Genomic DNA, 20,875 nt, shown 5'->3' on the forward strand with positions numbered 1-20,875 from the left:
CAAAAATGCATGCATTTTTATGCCACATAACTTATCACAACTGAAATCATTACAAGCTTAGTATCCGTCTTCCCCTCTAGGATGGAAGTTCCATGAGGACAAGCTAGGTCTGTCTCGCTCCCTGTTGTCAGCAGTGGCTGTGATACCAGAAATATTCACCATACTGTTGTGAAAAGGAGGGAGAAGGAAGAGAGGGAGGGAGGGATTAGGGGGAACTGAGTGAGCAAAGGGAGGCTGGAGTCTAATAGGTGGAGGGGAGTAGAGAGACGGTGCCCAGCCTCCAGAGGAGGCCAGGAGAGTGGGCTGAAATTGCTGACCCACTTCACGGGGGGCAGTGGGTCCTCAGCTCAGAAAAGCAAACTTGTGTCTGTTCTCTGGACTTACTCTTTACAAGCTCGGTGCCCCTTCCTTGTGAGGAGGTGGGCAGAGACAGAAGACCTCCCTGCTTCCCTTCCCTCCTCCTCCTCCCAGGACACCCCGCATCCCCCACCCGGCCCTGGTCTCAGGAGGTGGTTTCTTTCCCCCTTTCTCCCACACACAGCCTGATTGCTGGCTTGCCTCTCAGTGGGATGGTTAATAAGCCCTTGGGTGACATTAATTGCCATCAGGCATTAGGACCTAATGAGAATCATCTTCCTTGACGACTCTAGCACCTTCTATCCCCAGGGCCTCCAAGAGCCCGGCCAGCCCTCCCCACGCTGCACCTCCGAGCTCCAGACAGATGTGCGGGTGGGGGAGGGGTGAGAGCCGCTCTTCGCAGGGCCCAGTATCAAGCTGAGGCAGCAACAGCCAGCAGTCCGGGAGGAGGGAGGCTTCCAGGAACGGCCCAAGCCCGTTTTCCAAAAGGAAAATGTCACTTTTCTAGATGAAAAGGAAACTCACAGTGTCGAGAGGTCTAGGACCGAATCAGGCAGATGAGGGACAGAGACTAAGCTCCCCAGCTGGCCTTGCTCTGACCTACGTCTTCCCACATGCTCAGTCTGGTTGAGTGAAGAGGTATGGGGGGGGTTGACCCTCAAGGTCCATACCGCCCCTCCCCCCCCCCCCCATAAGAGCTATGTCCATAGGGTTGAAGGGCCTCTTCCTGCACAGTACAGTGGGATTGAGACCCGGCCCTTGGGGGTTGGGGCGTGATACCCAACGATGCTATAAAATCATTTCTATTGATCCAATGCCTGGCTGACAGTTGACGGTTGACTTGTCTGGTCTGATTTGGATTGCGCTCTAATGGAACGGGCCTGACGGTGGGAAAGAACGCCACCCCAGCCACCCTTCCCCCTCGTCAGCAGGTGTCTGGGTGAGTGTGCAAGAGGGCGGTTCCGCACCCTACCCCAAGTCCCTTTAAAGGTTTGCAAAACAACTTGTAAGAAGGCACGTCCCCTCCTCTCCGCGCCCCTCCACCCCCAGCAGCGGACAGGTTTTCCGGGAGCTGCGCCCCGGACCCATCCCCAAACGGAGCTGAGCGGGCGAGCTCCGGCGATGCCCTTAGAGGGGCTGGGCGCGGCAGCTCGGCTGATTCCCACCCAGGGCTTCGGAGAGCACCACGCAGACTCTGGGGGTGGGGATAGGGTACCCTCTACCCGCGCCTCTGGCAGAGAGGCTGTAAAACACCTCTGGCGCCCGGCGAGGAGCGAGCATCCTTTGAAAAGGGACAGCAGTGGCTGCGGTTGCGTCTACCCGGGGGTAATGCGGCGGCCGCAGCAGCCGGCCGGCGCTACTCGGGCCCCAGCGCTAGCCTGCACTGGGGAGGAAAAATAAAACATAAAACAGGGGCTAGCGGAATCGTGAGGTCGGCCCTTGCCCAAATGTCATTAAGGAGCCGCGCGCGCCCCCAGGCTGGGAATGCGGAATGGACACGTGGACAGGGGAGGGGGAGCTGGGGCGGGCAGGGTGGGGGTGCTCTCCGTGGCGCGCGAGTCGTGGGCCGCGCGCTCCGGGGCCACGTGACCACGCGGAATCTGGGAGGGGAGGAGAGGGGAGCGAGCGCGCCAGGCTCGGCGCCCGCCGCTGCCGGGGTGGGCGCTGAATCCCGGACGGGGGAGGAGGGCGGGCGAGCGCGAGTGTGTGTGTCTCTCTTGAGTCATTTACGGCGGAGCAGCCGGCGCGATCGCCAAGGAGGTGGCGGCGGCGGCGGCGGCTGCTTCGTGCAACTGTGGCTCCCCCCCACCTCCTCTTCCTTTTTGCTCCTTGATTCTTCTTCTCCCCCAACACTCGTCCATGGGGAGCCGGCCCCCCTGCCGGCACCTCCTCTCCACTCGGCCCCGTAGACGCCAGCTGCCGCCTCCCTGGCCGCGGGCTGCGCGCGCTGCGCGGGCGCCCGGTGCCCCGGCCCCTGGCGTGGCTCCCGGGTCTCGCTGCCCGCAGCCCGGGCTGGCGCGGCGCTCCTCTCACCCAAACTGACTCCGAGAGAGAGAGAGAGAGAGAGAGAGAGAGAGAGAGAGAGCGCGCACGCGAGCAGATGCCGGGCTGCACCGAGACATCGGGCGTCCGGGGGCAGGGCGGGGGCAGCGGGGAGAAGGAGAAGTCGGAGACTCTGAACCCCGGAAAAGTTCAAGGTTTGTGCAGGTTCCCCCGGGGAAGGCGAGACGCGAGGCGGAGCAGCGCGCCCCTCCGCTGAGACAGCGAGACCTGGGAGGAGAGGGGGGGCGACCCGGGGCTGCCGCGGACTGGCCGAGCCCCTCTCCATCCTACTACGCTCACGGCCAGGAGGTTGGAGTCGGCCCCCCGAGGCAGGAAAGGCTGGGGTCAGGCGCAGCAGCCGGCTTTCCCGCTCCCTGGCTTCTCCAAACCCGATCTCCATGGGGCAGCCCGTTCCGGCCGCGCCACCCTCGCCCCAGCCGCGGTGCCGCTGCCCGGGCAGGCGGTGCTGAGCCTGCCTGCGTGGAGCCCGGGCCCTGGTCGAGACTGGAGAGAGCGCGCTGGAGCCAAGCCGGGAGCTCGGCGAGGGGACAAGCCGCTGGCCGCCCACCTCGGGCATTCGGTCCGGGCGTTGCCTGGGGTCGTGGCGACCCGCGTCGCCGGGCTCGGCACCGCACGGAAACTTTTCCTTCTCCAGATGGATTAAAGTTGCCTGGATTTTTTCTCTTTCTTTGCGAAAGAAATCCTTTCTTTGCACCTAACCTGGGATTCTTCTGCTGGAGCTGCGGCGGCTGCAGGGCGCTCGAAGGAAGGAAGCCGTGCTGTCCATGTGGCCTTCCTACCGAAACCGAAGAAACGGGGACTTGCGCTGGAAAGCTGCACCCTCGAGCGGGTTGGGATTCGAGCTGGGCCGCGGGGCCGGGGAAAGCGACCCCTGGCTCTAGGCAGCCCGCGAGACGCCAGTGGCCACCCGGCTCCGGGCGCGCACGTGCGGCTCCCCCCTAGCCGCACGGATCCTGCAGGGGGCACCAGCCGGGGGAGGTGGAGGCTCCTCCCGCCCGGAGCTGCGCCCCCACCCGTTCCGAGGGTGTAGCCGGCGGCGCCTGGGACGCCCCCTCCCCTCAAAGTGTCCCCGAATTGCACTCCCTGGCCCCCAGAGCCTCGGCAGAGACAGCCAGGCGCCACGGCCACCCTGAGTTGGATGTGACCAAGCCCAGCGCGGGGCCAAGTCGTCGTCGCCCGTTGCGCCCTCGGCCCCCTCCCGCTCGCTCCTCGGCCATGGCCCCGGGGATGCCGGGCCGTGGCGGCGCCGCCCTGCTCTGCCTCTCGGCGCTGCTCGCCCACGGTAAGTGTCGCGGCGCGGACTCCGGAGCGAAGATGCGGCGGGCGCCGCTGGAGGGGGCCGAGAGGAGCCCGGAGAAGGCGCACCCCCCGCCGCCGGGCCTCGCCGCCGCCGCTCCCAGCCTAGCATCTCGGGATGCAGCTCGAGTTACCTCCAGCCCCCAAACCCTTTGGCGGGAGCGGAGGCGGCGAGCCCCGCCCTGGGGACCGAATCCGGACCCGGAAAAGGGCGGGAGGGGGTATCGCTGGAACCCTCTCCTGGGTAGAAAGAAAGGGACCCGAGGGATCCGCTGGGTCGCGTCCCGGCCGCCCCTCCTGCCGCTCCCAACCCGGCTGCCGGCGGGGCTGGGGGCTGCTGGGGACCGCGGGGATCGTGTCTGCTCCCGCCCCTGGCGCGCAGGCCGGTGCGGGGCCCGCTGCCTCGCTTCCTGCGGCGGTCCTGGAGAGGGGAAGCGGAGCGACAGGGGCCCGGGGAGCCGCGGCGACTCGCCCGCCTGCCGTCCTGTGAGCAGCATCTAAATGGCCGGCTTAGCCGAGCCGGAGGGCGGGGGTCTGGGCAGCAGGCGCAGGCCGGCGCGGAGGGCGCGGGCTCGGCACTCTCGCGGTCTGCAATCTGTTGCGTCTGCTCCCCAGGCTCGCCCGGGGCTCCGCGGTAGAGGGGGTGGGAGAGGGCGGAGACGGGGTTGGCGCGCTTTGGCAGTGGGACGGCAGGGATACGGGTGGGGGACCGAGGGTCTCGCAACAGCCCCCACAGAGTGGGAACTCAGATCCGACGGGAGGAGGCCGCAGCGGGCCTTCCGCAAGCTGGAGGCGCTCGGGGAGGCGAGGGGCGCTGACCGAGGAGGGAGGGAGAGAGCTGCGGCGAGGGGCGGGGGCCAGGGAGAATCGAGAAAGAGAGGCTCTCAGCCCCCTCCCAACGGGAAACGAGCAGAGCTGGGACACAGTTCCCCAACCAGCAAGGGGTGGACGATTTGGTTGCCCCACGCCGAGGGTTGAGCCAGGACAGCCTGCGGGGGCAGTGGGCTCTCCGCCTTGGCGGAGGACCCTCGATGTGCCGTGCTCAGCTTTTGCACACGTCTGCCGGGCCCCTAGGAGCCTGCCCAGGCGGGCCGTGAGCGCGCCCAAGGTCTCTAACCCCCAGCCTCTCTCACCCCGACCAAGGTGCGTCCTCAAGGCTGAGAGAATGAGAGGACCGGCTCTGGGACTCTAGGGTTCTGAGGCTAGGAGCGGGTGGAAGAGGGGGACCTCCCTCTACGAGTAGATTGGTCCTCCCCGGCTTCGGGGAGAGGGGTGGCTCGGGGTAGGGGGCTGTTTTGCCTTCATTTCACCAGGCACAGCCAACCTCAGTTCTTTCTCAGAAGAATGGGCGGAGGGCGTGCAGCTGGGAACCAGAAATCTCTCGGGCTCCGTGTGCAAGACCGAGGGTGGGAGGAGGCGGGGAGGGGGACTCCGGATGTCTGCGCACTGGAACAGCAGGGGCTATGCTTGTGTCGGGTTCCCAGTGAGCAGGGAGTTTGGGGGCGCAGCAGGAGGAAACCCAGCTCAGGCCTGGGTCTAGGCGTGGTTCTGCCCCCACCCCCTGCCTCTTGCTACCAGAGTTCCCTTCCAAAAGCCCAGCCGCGGCGACACCTCCAGGCAGCTCAGACAATCTTATTAGGCTCCCACAGCCCACCTTCCTGACCCCTCAGCCTTGTATTAAGGATCCTTTCCCCTCCCTCACCTGCTGGAATCTTGTCTGCTTCCTAAAACCCAGCTCTGGTAGGACCTGGCTGTCCTGCCGTTGCTTCTCTTGGAGTAAATTTGCCTCCTCTTCCCCTTAGATGCCGGTGTCTTCTCTGTGCCCAGTTAGTCGGTGGTGGCAGGTGGTAGGCTTATTCTGCTGTGTCCCCTATACACCCAGTGCTTAGCACAGTGCCAGAGACACCCAGGGCCCAAGATTGGCTGGTGATTAGAAGGAAGCTATTTGAGGAGATGGAGAGAGGATCCCCCACTGGGCAGGCATTTCCCCTCCTGATTATCTGTCTCCCTTTCCAAGTTTCTTCCCTGAATCCTCAGTCAATGCCTCCATCTCCCCTTCCTTAGGGAAGGGTACCAGCAGATGCTCAAAGCTTGGGGATCCCCCCACCCCCAGACGGATAAGGCCTTTGGAAGTTCCTCCCTGAAAAACACCATCTCGCCTGGGCTTCCTCCTTCAGGAATACCTAACACCCACCCACCCAAACCATGCCTGTCTCAGGAAAAGGGTACATGGATTTAGTCTCATTTCAAGCTAGCTCTTAGCTGGGATTTCTGGGCTCTTGGAAGATGCTGGGGTGGGGGTGCTGTTGCAGTTTTTTGTGCCTGGCAGGCTACTGAGGCCGCAGGGCTCTGACCACACAGCCAGACTGGGAGCCAAATAGCCTGGGTTTCTCACTCTGGCGCCATCGGGCAGGGCGACCTTGGGCTGCCTCCCTCATGTTCCCCAGCTTCCCCAAGCAGTGTAGCCCTTGGCCCATCCCGCCCCTTCTCACTCTGCCAGGACTTCTGGGCAGATACCGTGTATGAACGGAGCCCCACTACCTTTCAGGGCCCATCTTAGCCTCTGGGGTGGCAGCCCCTACACTGCTGTCAGTCTCAAGGCTTCTGCCAGGAACCATCTGAGAAGGCCACTTTCCTGCATCTGGCCTCTAGGGAGGCGGTCTGCTCCATTTTTAGTTTGGATAGGAGTTTAGCGAGGCATGATGGTGGTTTAACCTATTAGAGGACCGATTATGTCAGCTTCCTACTCGGTAACCTTCACTGGCTCCCCATTTCCTGTAGGATCAAGGATACACTCTTTGCCCCCTCAACATACAAGACTCTTCCTGATCTTGTCTCAATCTACATCTTCACTTCTGTGGTACTGCCCCCTCTCCATCCTCCATAGATCTTATGAGCTTTTGCTCTTCTCACCTTCCTGCCTTTCTGCTTTTGCACCCACCAGCCCCTCTATCTGGAATATCCTGCCTCTGAAAATCCTTACCTTGCCTTCAAAGCCCAATTGAAACATCACCTCCTCCAGGGATTCTGCCTAGATTACCCCTTGGCTTCTCATCAGCAGCTCCTAACCCTTGGCAGAAGTAACTGGTCTCCTTCCCGTGCTGCCTTGGCCCTTCATGCTGCCTTCCCAGCTCTTCTCAGGGACCGCAGCGTGTGTGTGAAGGGTATGTGTGGGCATTTTTATGGGCGTATTTATACATGTACCCCTCCTGATCCCCACATATTTGCATTTAGGGTAAGAGCCATGTCTTCTTCGTTTTTGCCTGCACTCTCCAGTGCCTGACACATAATAGACACTCAGAAGAAATGAATGGGGTGGGAAGACAGCTCTGTTGGGGCCCTCCCAGTGTCAGTTGAAAAGGGAGCTCTCTGGAGGGTGGGGCAGAAGAGGGGAGGTGAGGAGACAGGGACACCAGGAAGAGCGGAAGGGAATGGGGCAGGGCCGTGCCACACCCCTTGAGTGGCACATACAGGATGCACGTGTCTGAGGTGTCGTGTTATAACACAGATGTGAATGTAGTGTCCCAATGATGCTCTGAATACGTGATCTCAAACGCATGTATCCTCACGTTTGTGGTCAGCAGCCTGGTTTCTCTTTCTGGATGTGTCCATGCTCTCCCCACCCCACTGATTAGCCAAGCTCTGGGCTCCCTTGGAGATGGAGGAAGGACATAGCAGGAGGACAGGGTCAGTGCTGGCCTTGGGAGGCTCCCTTGCTTCTGGGAGTGAGGAATGATGCTTCCGCCCCCAAACACACACACACCCATCTTCCTGGCCACATGCAGCCCTACACCACGACACAGCCTTGTTAATGTTTAAGACCAGTAGGTGGGGATGTGTTATAAACTTGGTGGCAGAAAATGAGCTTTATTGGAATCCATTCTGAGCATAGCTCAATGCTTGGCTGCGGGAGGTAAGGCCACTTTGGAATACCAGGGTGGGACCCGGGCATCTCCTAGGCCCTCCCTGGGGGCTTGTCTGAAACTGATAGACCCCAGGCCTGAGATCGGCAGTGAGTGCTTGCGATGATGCAGAATTTGAAACCCAGAGAGGCACCAACTCTGACCTGGGGCAGAGGGGATGGGGAAGAGGGGGGATGGTCCTTCTTTGTTGCCCTGCCCACAATGATGGCCTTTCACAACACTGAAACTAACAGAGGTCACAGGACCTCCAAACCCAACCCTCGTGCGGATATGGACGTGGACACTTAGAGAAGGAAACGGACCGGCCAAGGTCATCCTGCTAGTTCATTCTGGAACCAGGACTAGCGCCAGAGCCCACAGGGGTTTCCTAGATTGGCAGTCTGCTCCAGGCCCCTCGGCAGAGATTCTACCACCTCTGTCATCCCCTCTGTCTGCGGTTTTGGCTTCATACAAAGATACACTTCTGGCCTCGAGCTAGCCTTGGGTCCCAAGTAGTCAAGATAATCAGTCACCAGGAGTGTTAGTAAACCTTGCCGAGCACTACAGAAGGCACGTGGACAGGCTCAAAATCTGATCTTCGTCTCCTTTTCGTGAGCTCGAAGTCCAGTTGGGGAGATGAGAAAAAGGCCCCGATTCTGAAATTCAAGGCAGTTTGGAATCAGAGTCTCCAGGACCCAGCAGATAAGGGTTCAAATCCTGACTTGGTCCTCAGCTTGCTGGGGAGGACAGTCCCCTCCCTCTCCAAGCCTTGTTTTTCTCCTCTGCGGAGGGAGGGGGGCGATGCCCGCCAAGCCCCCTTCCACCTCACTGGTTCTGCCACGGAGAAGTCTCTTGTCACCTCCCTCATCTCTCCAGCCCACACCCATGCCTCCATCCACGGAGCCAGTGCAGATGCTAACAAGTGGATATGCTTCTTCCTCCCCGTTCACTCCCCAGGGTCTTCCTTACTTCTTCCTTGCCAGGGCTCAGCACAGAATCTTAATAAGAGATTAATGAACCAGTTGTGGGGTGGTTTTTTTTTTTGGAAAAGAAATTTCTTTTTCTATTTTCCTGCTCTGTCTTTTTAAATGAAAAGTGGGCCTCCTTATCATCAATTCAGCTGGCGGTGCCGTCCTCCAGCGGTCCCCAAGGATGGGGCAGTGTAGCAGGAAGCGCCAACTCTCTGCCAGCTACCACATTCCATCTTTGGAGGACCAACAGACTGAGGGTGGTGGGGGGGGAGAGTTGGGGGGCAGGGATGCGCTAAGACGGGTGAGGCCAGTGCGGTAAGAGAGGGGACAAGCCCCTCTTGGGAGACAGGCTGAGGGTCCAAAAGTCATTATCTCCTTTAATCTGCCATGTTTGCCCCTTCCCCTCCTCCTCCACCGCCTCCCCCAGCTCTTCCCCCAATCCCCCACACCTCCGCCCCAGGCCCTGCTGGCTGGCAGACAACCCAGCAGGATGAAGTGGAAAATGGAAGCAATTACCTGGATTATTCAATGCTTGTTGCACAAATGAATGAATGCAAGAATGAATAATTCAGTGCAAAAAAAAAAAAGGGTAGAAAAGGTAATTGAAGAAAATCCTTTTTTGTCCAAATTATCTAGATAATTATCTGCCTTTGGAAAGTTCTGCTTTTTATCAAACTTGAATCCTTCCTGCTGCATTCTCACCCACACCTTTTTTGGTCCGAGAGGGTGGGAAGCTGACGACTCCCTTCTCTCGAGTGACTTCCTGTTCAGTTCAAACTGAAGGGCAGCAGGCAGGTCAGGTCATGGGCTTGCTGGAGGACTTTCTCAGCTTGTCTCTGTTTCCTGACCCCCTCTCAGGATCCTCAGAGCTGGGAGAGTGACGTGCCTAGGATCACCTGGATAAATGGGTGCCCCTCAGAATGGTCCAGGTTCTCGGAGACATCCCCATCCCAGGATCCAGGCCTGAACAGCATCAGACCCTACGGGGTGGGCCCTTAACCCTGGGAGAGAACAGGCAACCAGGACACCCTCAAGCCCGAACCCCTCGCCAGGAACACAGCCCCAGAGGTGGCCAGCCCTTAAGGAGAGTCGGCCAGAGTCGCACTGAGTGACAACCTCTCTGCTTTTGAGAGGGAGAGAAGGGGAGGAGGGGAAATGGTTCCTGCCCTCGGGGAGTGCCCACTATGACAAGGGAGAGTCTCATCTTCAGAGAGGCCGCATTCTGATGAGGGAGTGCAGCCCCAGCCCTCCAAGGGGGCCTTTGTCCTCTTGCACGTTGAGGGTCCAATGGTGAGAGACAAGATGACCGCCTTTGCCCAGAGGTTGTAGGACCCCACCTGGCAGGCCTCCCCCCTCCCTCCCCAGGCCTCCAAGGCTGTTGGGGAGCCTGGCTCAGGGCCAGGAGCAAGTATATTTTTGGTAGTTTGGTACAGATGATGCAGCAGACTTGTCATGTCAGGAGAACGGTGTCAGTGGGAGCTGGCAGTGCAGTGAGCTCAGACGCGCACCCACGCAGTTACGGGCACCCACCCGAACACTTGAGGGTCCCAACAGTTCTTTGGAGTTTAGATCCATGATCTCATTTGATTCTCCCAGAGGCTGCCAGGTAAAGGCAGAAACTATGATCCCATTTTACAGAGGGCAAAGCTGAGGCTCAACGAAGTCCTGACCACACCAGCTCTTGAGGTCAGGTTTTCGGACCCTGCATATGTTCTTGCCGTATCCCTCTGCTGCATGCATACAGGGAATAAGCACAGATGGTGACTGACAGCCACACGCCCATGTCCCTGAGCGAGGCCCACCCATCCGGCCCCACTCATCTCTCCAGTCCTTTAAATAGGTCACATTCTTTTCCATGTCAGAGCCTCTGTACAGACAGTTCCCTCTGACCAGAACACTTCTACCCCTTCTCCTACTCAGCCTTTAGGCCGGAGTCTATCTACACTTCCTCCTGGAAGCCTGCCCTGATTCTGAGGTAAACAAAGACCCACCAACCCCTGCCACTCACTTCCAATGTGCCCTCTTTGTAAACTGCACTGCCTGGCCCCCCTGCTAGCATTAAACTTGAATAGACCTGGAAGTCATGTGCCCTCTTCCCTGCGCTGTATCCCCCCGGAGTCCATTGGGATGTCTGGAATAAAGCAGGCATTTAACAATTTGTCAGATGAGTCAATGACATGTACGCTCGTGCACATACAGGTACACATAGACCCCTTTCCTGTCTCTCGGCAGATATTCAGTCAGTGCCTACTGTGGGCCAGGCACTGTTTCAGGCACTTGGTCTTACTCCACGAATACAGCAAAAAGCCTTGCACTCATGGAGCCTTTATTCTTGCAGGGGCGGTGGGGAGGCAGACAGTAAATAATAAATACATACGGTTAGTAAGTGATGTATGTCAGAAGGCAACAAGGGCTAAGGAAAATAAGAAAAAGGTAGAGTATGGGAATTAGGAATTCCAGCGTGTGTGTGTGTGTGCGTGTGTATGTGTGTGTGTGTGTGTGTGTGTGTGTGTGTGTGTGTGTTGGGAGGAGTTGTGCAGTTTTTTTTTTTTATTGAGATACAGTTAACAGACAATAAACAGCATATATTTAGAGTGTACAATTTGGTATCCCAATCTCCCAGTTCATCCCCCCCCCAACCCTCCCTGCTTTCCCCACTTGGTGTCCATGTGTTTGTTCTCTACACCTGTGGCTCTATTTCTGCCCTGCATTTCCTCTTTCATAGTTGTTAGCATTTGCCTTGTGTATTGAGGTGCTCCTATATTGGGAGCATATATATTTATAATTATCTCCTCTTCTTGGATGGATCCCTTTGATCTTTATGTAGTGTCCTTTCTTGTCTCTTGTAACATTTTTTATTTTAAAGTCTATTTTATCTGATATGACTATTGCTACTCCAGCTTTCTTTTGATTTTCATTTGCATGGAATATCTTTTTCCATCCCCTCACTTTCAGTCTGTATGTGTCCCTAGGTCTGAAGTGGGTCTCTTGGAGACAGCATACATATGGGTCTTGTTTTTGTATCCATTCAGCCAGTCTGTGTCTTTTGGTTGATGCATTTAGTCTATTTACATTCGAGGTAGTTATTGATATGTATGTTCCTGTTACCATTTTCTTAATTGTTTTGTTTTTGTTTTTGTAGGTCCTTTTCTTCTCTTATGTTTCCCGCTTAGAGACGTTCCTTTAGCACTTGTTGTAGGGCTGCTTTGGTGGTGCTGAATTCTCTTAGCTGTTGCTTGTTTGTAAAGTTTTGGATTTCTCTGCCAAATCTGAATGAGATCTTTGCTGGGCAGAGTATTCTTGGTTGCAGATTCTTCCCTTTCATCACTTGAAATATATCGTGCCACTCCCTTCTGGCTTGCAGAGTTTCTGCTGAGAAATCAGCTGTTACCCTTATGGGAGTTCCCTTGTATGTCATTTGTCGTTTTTCCCTTGTTGCTTTTAATAACATTTCTCTGTCTTTAATTTTTGTCAGTTGGACTACTATATGTCTTGGCATGTTTCTCCTTGGGTTTATCCTGCCTGGGACTCTCTGCACTTCCGGGACTTGGGTAGCTATTTCCTTTCCCATGTTAGAGAAGTTTTCAACTATAATCTCTTCCAATATTTTCTCGGGTCCCTTCTCTCTTCTCCTTCTGGGACCCCTATAATGCGAATGCTGGCGTGTTTAACATTGTCCCAGAGGTCTTTTAGGCTGTCTTCAGTTCTTTTCATTCTTTTTTCCTTATTCTTTTCTGCATCAGTGATTTTCACCATTCTGTCTTCCAGGTCACTTATTTGCCCTTCTGCCTCAGTTAATCTGCTATTGGTTCCTTCTAGTGTATTTTTCATTTCAGTTATTGTGTTGCATATCTCTGTTTGTTTGCTCTTTAATTCTTCTAGGTCTTTGGTAAACTTTTCGATCTTTGCATCCAGTCTTTTGTCAAAGTCCTGGATCATCTTCACCATCATTATTCTGAATTCTTTTTCTGTAAGGGTGCCTATCTCCTCTTCGTTTAGTTGTTTTCCTGGGTTTTTATGCTGTCCCTTCATCTGGTACAAAGTCCTCTGCTTTTTCATTTTCTCTGTCTTTCTGTGGCTGTGGTTTTCAGTTCCACAAGACGAAATACTGCTGATACTGCTTGATTCTGCTGTCTGCCCACTTGGGAAGGAAGGTATCTCGATTTGTGCAGTATTAATGATTGTGTCATTAAGCAGACTTGAAGGAGGCAAGGGAGCAAACTAAGCAAATATCCAAATATCACAGAGGAACCAGTCCTTGGGCAGGAGAGAGCTTGAGAATTCAAGACAGCAAGGAGGCCAGAGGGGTGGAGCACAGTGCGGTCTGGGCAGGGGGCAGGAAGATTAGGTAGGAACGGGAGGCCCTAGAAGATAAACTGGTAGGCTGAGTGACATGGGGAGCCGCAGCAGGGTTTGGAGTGCGAGTGACCTGAGCTGACGGCAGCTGCAGGCTTTCAGAGCTCCAGACCTGTGGGAATGGGGACCCCTACCCCCGTGCCACAGAGGGGACCTCTGTCTGCTCGCTTTAGCCCCTTGCCCCTCACAATCTTGGTTGTGGCTGTCTTTCCTGTCACCCTGAAGCCACCGAATCCCGGGCAGGACCAGGGCGTGCAGCGGGCAGGCTGCTGCAGAGACCACTCAAGGATTTGCAAGGCTGGCTTCCAGACCCGCCCAGCCAAATTAGCTATGTGGCCACCCAGGCCTCTTCCATGGGCATGAGCTTCCTGTATGTAAAATGGGGCTGCGGTAAAACCCAGTCTGCCTGGATCTCTGAGAAGTCCCACAGCAACTCCGGATTACCTGTTGCTCTGACCTCTCTGCCAGTCCCTGTTTTCTGTCTGCAAGTGCTCGTTGGTTACCCGCTCCTCCCAAGACCAGCCCCCCTACCATCACAAGACCACAGCAGCCCACGCCACTCAGCCAATGAGGTGACCTGCCCCGAGCTGACCCACACTCTCCCCTGCCCTGTCCCTCCTGGGGAGAGACAGGCCTGTGGGGCCTTTGTCCAATAGGCAGGAACTCTTGGATTGGAAATCGGAAAAATTGCCATTTTCTCAGCTGCCAACACAGCAGAGAAATGATCACAATTTTCTGTGGCTGTTCTCGGCAGGAGAAAAACTGCCAGCCGCCAGCATGCATGAGAGGGCTGAGATGCTGTGGGAAGGGGGCTGGAGCTGGGGGAGGTGGTAGGATGAGAGGCTGGGGTAGGGGTGGGGCCGGCTTGGTGCAGAGGGCTGGGCTCCCCACTTGGCCGCAGCCCTCCTGTCTGGGAAGCCCTTCCATACCCAGCCCCCACCGACCATTGAACTATCTAGTTATCTTAATAGTCACTTCTACTAACTGAGCACCTAATATGCGCCGCACCCAGTGCTGGGCACCCTCGGAGCCAGCAGTCTACTGTTCAGTTTCTCCTAACGTTTCCCCTCCTTCACCCCCACCTTTTCCCTGCACTCGGCTTGACACCAAACTGCCTGGCTCTGTCCATCCCCTTGTGATCTCTGGGCAAGTCATTTAACCACTATGCGTGTTTCCTCATCTGCAAATGATTATAAAAATACCCAACTTAGAGGGTTTTTGTGATGATGAAGTGAGTCATCATTCCAAGTCAAATATTTAGAATAGTGCCTGGCACAGAGTGTCTGAAAATGATAGTTCTCGGTATTAATGGTATTAATAGCATCAGCACACGCCGGGCACTGTGTTAATTGTGAAAAGGAAGAAAATTCAGGGCCTGTCCCATGAGGAGCTTCTAAGGTGGCGTCCTGGGGAGCTGAGCCATTTCTGTACAGATTGTGATAAAATTCTGCCACAGACATGTTGGAAGGGATACAGAGCGTTGGGAAGGGAGAAATCTCGTATCTGCTACAGAAATCAGGGGAGGCTTCATGGAGGAGGTGCCGCTGCAGCCGGCCTTAACCCAAGTTCAAGAATTCTGCCTCTCGAGAGACTAATCAGTCACCATCCACTCTGTGTCTGAGACCCTGGGGAAGACAGAAACATAGGGCAAAAATGGTCCCTGGCTTACCAGCTCTGAGTCTGGCATGAGGAGAGCCACAGCTGCCTGTGAGGAATAGCAGGCTGGGGAGGGAAATGCAGGGTTACCTGGATGATCTCTTAAGACCTCTGAGAACTTTGATCCTGTGTTCCATGGAGCACTGGGGAGCTGTGGAGTGTTGTGGAGTGAGGGAGTGTCTTGATCAAAGCAGGGATCAAGCAGCAGTGACTTGGCTGGGGGCAGTTTGCAGACTGGAGCAATGTGGAAGGAAGCTGTTCCAGTAGCTGACCTGGGAGGGAGGGCTCTTGGGATAGGGAATGACCATCAGAAGTCATCAGAGGTACCACCATATGGCAGAGAACCCACTCTTACAACTGGGGAAACGGATTTGAGCACTGGCATCGTCTCTTAGTAGCAGCCTGACCTCTCTTTTCTACCCCTTGGTTTCTGCCTCTGTAACATTGGATGGTGAATGGGGAGCCTATAGCACATGGCTCAGCATTTAGAGCTTTTATTATTATTATTATTTTAGCAGCTAAAGCCCTGTGGCTCACAGCCAGTTCTGACCCCCTTGGGTGGGGACAGGAGTATCTTTATTTTACATCCTGGAGTCCTGGGGAAGGTGGCCCAGTGGGACCACTGAGACAGATGGGATCTCCCTCATGATTTTTAATAGAGGCCCAGCCTCCCTCCTCATCCCTCACCCTGGAAGCCAGACGCTTCAGGGTCAGATCTATCCAGGGTCACTGTCAGTGTTTGGGCTCCAAGAAAGCCTCAGAAGAAGCCAGTCACGTCAGACTGTGGTGGGTTTTCACGTCTCCCCAGACGAAACATAGATGGGAATCACAGCCTTGCTGCTGTGTTGCTAGGTTACCCGGGAGCGCTTGCCTACCTTGTCTCCCTGAGCCTCAGCTTCCCCATCTGCAGAATGGGCGTAATAGTGTCAGCTCTCTCCTCTGGGCTGCTGCAAGGATAAGAAACCAGTGTGCATGGATGTGTCCAGAACAGAAGCTGTATCCCTGCCCAAGGGGCTCAGGAAACAGTCAGCAGGTTTGTTTCCTTCCTTTCTAGCCTGGAGCCAGGCCTCACTGCCGGAAAACATATTTAAGACAGTGCCAAAGAGTTCCCGGAGAGCTGTTTTCTGGTGGTTGGGTTCTTTGGTTTTGTTTTGTTTGGGGTCTTATTTTTTTTTTTTTTTACTCTTGATGCCTCCTTGTAACATGCTGCTTGTTTTAAAAACAGCAGTGGTCAGCTGCCGGCCCCTTTCCCTCCCTCCCTGCCTCCCTCCTTCCCTTCCCAGGAAAGCAGCCTCAAGCATCGCCCCCACTTTCCAGGGTCTCTCTGTCCCGGGGCGGAGGAGGCCTTCCTGGGAATGCGGCTGGCCCCAGTGCACACAATGCCGGGGTAGTACCTGGCCCTCAAGGCCACGGTTTCCCAATATTTCCACCTCCTCCACGGCAGCCCCCAAGGTGGGCATAAAGGGTAGCTGCACACCATCAGGGCAGGCAGCCCGTGCCGCTGCCAGAAATCATGTCTAGGGACATAGGGAGTTTCTGATGGAGCCCAGGCGTCCCTGAAACTCTTCCTCTGGTGCATCCTGCAGCCTGAAAGCTCGTGGACACCCTGGTCCCAGAGCTGACTCCTCCCACTACCCATCCTATAGGGGTGTTGGTGGCTCCGTAAGGAGAATAAGCAGAACTCAGTGCATGGTCTCTGTAACCATTTGTAATTCATCATGAGCCCTTAGGAGTCCCTCAATTGTCCAAATCCACCCAGAGAGCCCTCGTCTCCCCAGCCTCCCACCAGGTTCTTCCTCTGCCCTGGGTGTTCTCTCAGCTAACTGCTTGCCTTCAGGCAAATCCTTTCCTCCCGTTGGAGTTTAGTTTTCCTGCCCGTGAGAGCAGGGTTGCCGTGCTGGACCAGTGCTGTGCAACAGAAACATAGCAGGAGCCACATATGTAATTCCAATTTTTCTAGTTACCACATGAGGAAAGTAAAAAGAAACAGGTGTAATGAATTTTGCTCGTATATTTCAGCCAAAATATTCAAGAGATGATCATTTCAACATGTAATCAATGTAAAAATTGTTAATGAGATTTTTTACATTCTTTCTTTTTTTCCTTTGTGTTACGTCTTCAAAATCCCCCATGCATTTTACACTGTCAGCAGCACATCACAACTCCAAACTGGCCCCATTTCAGCTGCTCAATAGTCACACATGGCAAGTGGCCACCATCCTGGAAGATGTGGGGCTGGGTGATCCCCAAGGGCCCTACCACATTCTCCCCTCAGAGGTATTTTCAGGGCCCTGGAGTCAGTGCGCAGGGGGCCGGTGACCCCTCGGGACTCCCTGCGGTCCTTCTCGGAGATTCCCTGCCCAGCCCAGAGCCCACTTAGCTCCTCCCCAGCCCTGGCATGGTTCATGCTGGCCTTGGGGACTCCCATTCATGCAGGCAGCAGTTCCCCGCTGCCTCCCAGAGGCCACGCTCCTTCCCCCTCTGCCAGGAGATGCTATAGACCGTAGGTCTATTCAAGTCACCCTCCTGCTCAGCAGACTTGAGCTCACTGAGAGTGAAAGCCAGAGTCCTTCAGGGGCTCACAGGCCGCGTGACTGTTCCTTTTCCCAACGATACCCCTCTGACTGTATCTTCCCTCTCCCCTGCTCAGCTTCAGCCACGCTGTCTTTTTTGCTGTCCTCACCGGTGCCGGTTGCCAAGCCTCAGGCCCTTGCTATGCCTCTGCCTGGCCTTTTCCCCCAAATAAGCACCAGTCACCGCTCCCCTACCTCCTTCAGGTCTGCTCTAAAACGCATCTTACCAGAGTGGTCCTCCCCAGCCACGCCCTACTTACAACAGCCCTGCCTGCCCCTCACTCTGCCCCGACCCTGCACCATTTTCCTCCCCACCCAACACACATACTGTACAGTTATGTCTCTGCTTGTTCATAGATGGACACCCACTCCCCTTGGAATGGAAGTCCTGAAAGCGGGGCTACATCTGTTCTGTTCACAGCTATATTCCCAACACCTGGGCTAGTGCCTCGCCCAGAGAAGATGCTCAGTACCTATTGTGTGAGATGAATGAATAGAAAGGTTGCTTCTTCCCCTCCTCCCACCCTTTCCACCCAGGGCGCCTCCAGGAAGAAACATCTGGGTACTAAATGGGTGCCAGGGACCAGAGTGGGGATGTGTGTTCCTGCCTGCCTGCCTGCCTTCATCTGCACATTCAGCTGCCGTACCTTTGCTTTACAGTCTTGGAAAAACAACCTCACTGCCCTGTGGCTCAGTTTCCACATCTATAAAATGGGATAGTAAGAGTACCTTCCTCATAGGGTTGTGGTAATGAATAAATAATTAATGCATGGAATGTGCTTGGAGCAGAGCGTGGCTTGTAGTCAGTGCTCAATAAAAAGTAGCTACAGGTTGATTCAGTGTGTGTTTTTGAACACCTGGTCCATGCCAAGCACTGGGACAAACACTGGTCATGCGGCAGGAAGATACGGTTAGTGGCCGATGTGGGTCGAGAATGCAAACAATTTCAGTGCAGGGGGGCAGAGCTGAAGGCAAATAGAGGCTGGCTCACCTGGGCTTTGGAGAGGAGCAACCACTGCCGAGATCTCTGTGACGTGGAGCAATGGGCTCTAGCAGCCAAATGGGGTAACCTTTGTCCACCTGCTACAGCACCGCAGCCAGGGAACCTCCACCTTGTCACCAACCTGGAGGGAGTCACTTCTGTTCCCTAAGCCTCAGACTTCTTATCTGTAAAGTGGGCTAATAACAAACAGCACCTGCATCTCACATCACAGGGATTCAATGAGCTGATGTATGTAAAGTACCCAGCACTGCCCAGAGGCTGGATAGACAGGAGATGCTATCAGTACCCTCCCTGCTGAAGCACTGGCCAAAGGAAGAGAGAAAGTGTGAAGCCCTTTGCGGCACCCTGCGTGCAGCTGGCCCTCCATCAGTGCCTGTTGGATGCACTGGAATCTGGTTTGTGCTCTGAATTCCTCCCCGGATTGTGGCACAGAGGGGCCCCTTAGTGTGAGGAGATACTTAAAGTCAGGGGAGGTAGATGGGAGCTTCAGGCCCCTCTCATCCTGGAACCATCCCTATCTGAAAGATGGGGAGACTAAGGTCCAGGGAGAGGACCCATCTTAGCCCTCAGGGCACACACCGCGGTCAGGCGGTCAGGCGTGGCAGAGCCGGACCTGAGATCCAGGTCCCTGCTTCCAGGCCAGAGGGCTTGCTTCCTCAGAGGTTTCACACGAGGGTGTTGGAGGTTGGGCGCGGCATGGCCAGCCATGGCTGGAGGAAGCTGATTGGTCGCAGATCATGGCGCCCCACCCCCCCACCTTCAGCTTCCCCAGGGGCACATGGGGGACGAGCCCAGCAGGCATGATGTTTACACAGAGTAACCAGATTCTATCTCCAATAATCATATCACAAACAGCATGAAATGTGAACTGTGGGGAAGACTTTGCTAAATGTGCAACTGGTTTTCTCATTTTCCCTCCGTTCCCCTCCCTAGGACCCGTGCCTCTCCTCTTCCGCATCATGCATACATGTACACACACACACACACACACACACACACACACACACACACACACCCCTGCATTCCCCAGGCATCGCAGTCGGGCCTCTGATCCCAGCCCAGTACAGGCCAGTTTTGTCCTTGTCCAGCCCTAGAAGCGCAATTTCTCCATCTGGGGGGTCGGCAGGTGGAGGGGGTATTTAAAGGTCAGATTCTCAACCTTGAGGTTTCCCCCTGTTCCCCACCATGACCAAGGCGTCTGGAACCATTGGCAGTTGAAACATGGCTACACTTTATGACCTTATCACAGGTCATCCTCGCTGTGAAGCTGATAATCATGATGCCCGCTGTGTGGATGAGGAAACTGAGGCTTAGAGAGTGGTTGGCTCGGGTCACAGAAGAGGAGAGGCAGAGAGACTGTGTCTTCCCCTCCTCCTGGGTCCTAATCTCCTGACTCTGTAGCTCTAGGTCCCAAGGCCCCCACCTCCAGGCCCCAGTATCATAGAAGAAGTGACACACTCATTCAGCTTGGTCCCAGTGTGGTCAACTCACCCCTGCAGGCGCCCCAATTACAGAAGGGGAAACTGAGGCAGGGCGTCTGGCTCACCCACCCATGCCCCCTTCCCTCCTCCTCATGTGTCTCAGCCGTCTCTGCCCACGATACACTCCCCACCCATCCCTTTTCCTCGGTCCCTGGCTGCTGCCTGGAAAGGGCTCCCAGCCAGATTTGTCAGACCAGAGGGCTTCCTCCCCCACCAACACCTTTCAGAATCCAGAATCTCCTTCCTCCTCCTTATCCCTGCAAAGCCGATCTGCATAAAACTATCCCCAGGCCCTGCCTTTAAAAGTCTTCATCTTTTCTCTTCTCCCTAAACGGCCCCTAAATGATTTCTGTAAATTGCTCTAAGTAGCTCAAAAAAAAAGAAATAATAATAACTCAGCGACTGGCTGCCTGACCGGAATGTCGATGGCTCTCCCGCTGCCCGGCTGCGGCTCCCAGCTCCCTGTTGCTGGGCGCCCAGCCGCATGCCCCCCTGCGCCCAATCCAGGAAGGGATGCATATCCTCTGAGACCCAGCCTTGCCTCCTCCCTCAGGCAGGAGGCTGCCCACGTCAAGGGCATCCCCCATGAGACAGGGAGCTCCCCCGCCAGCCACATCCTTCCCTTCCTTTCCCTCGTCCCCAGGCTGCGGACTCTCCCAGGAGACAGATGGGCCTCCCTCATCACTCGAGCTCCTCCAGAGAAGACTGTGCCTCTCTCATCAGACTAGGGGCTTCCCCAGGAGAGCCTGTGCCTGCCCCATCAGTCAGGGGATCTTCTCTGGGCGGGGCTCCGGGGGGCACTCAGCGGCCCCTCTGATTCTGACTTCCTTGTTCTGCAACCAGTTCCCTTGCAGGGCCTTATTTCCTTCACCCTGGATTAGAAATCTTGGTCGTGAGTCCTAGACTGACATCTGTTTTGTGGATGAATGGATGGATGGATGGATGGACTCATTCATTCATTCATTCATTCTGCACAGCTTTCCTCAATACCTACTGTGTTCCTGACGCTGACCAGACGTGTCCTTCTAGAGATTTGGCCCCTTTGAGGTGCTCCTGTGACCACAGCCCCCAGACATGGCCTGGCTCTCCATGGGGTAGGGCATCCAGCCAAAGGGCCCCATGGACACGAACCCAGCCTCAGCCCTTGGTCACCATCATGACCTCCTGGCCTCTTTTCAGTGTGGACCAGAGAGGGGTCCCTCTTGGGGAGCAGAGG

General features: G+C 55.8%; 1 protein-coding gene across 1 annotated transcript in view; it reads left to right on the top strand.

Annotated features, from left to right (window-relative positions):
- The first annotated feature begins 3,571 nt into the window (after window positions 1-3,571).
- The window catches only part of TMEM132E (transmembrane protein 132E), a 56,331-nt gene continuing 39,027 nt past the window's right edge, over window positions 3,572-20,875 (top strand). Inside the window, exon 1 of the mRNA XM_057713898.1 lies at window positions 3,572-3,703. Within this exon, the coding sequence (XP_057569881.1) occupies window positions 3,637-3,703 (67 nt within the window). The 5' untranslated portion in view covers window positions 3,572-3,636. The remainder of the gene's footprint in view (window positions 3,704-20,875) is intronic.

The sequence above is a fragment of the Hippopotamus amphibius genome, chromosome 17 (genome assembly GCF_030028045.1).
Source record: "Hippopotamus amphibius kiboko isolate mHipAmp2 chromosome 17, mHipAmp2.hap2, whole genome shotgun sequence".
In the NCBI taxonomy this organism is placed as follows: Eukaryota; Metazoa; Chordata; class Mammalia; order Artiodactyla; family Hippopotamidae; genus Hippopotamus; species Hippopotamus amphibius.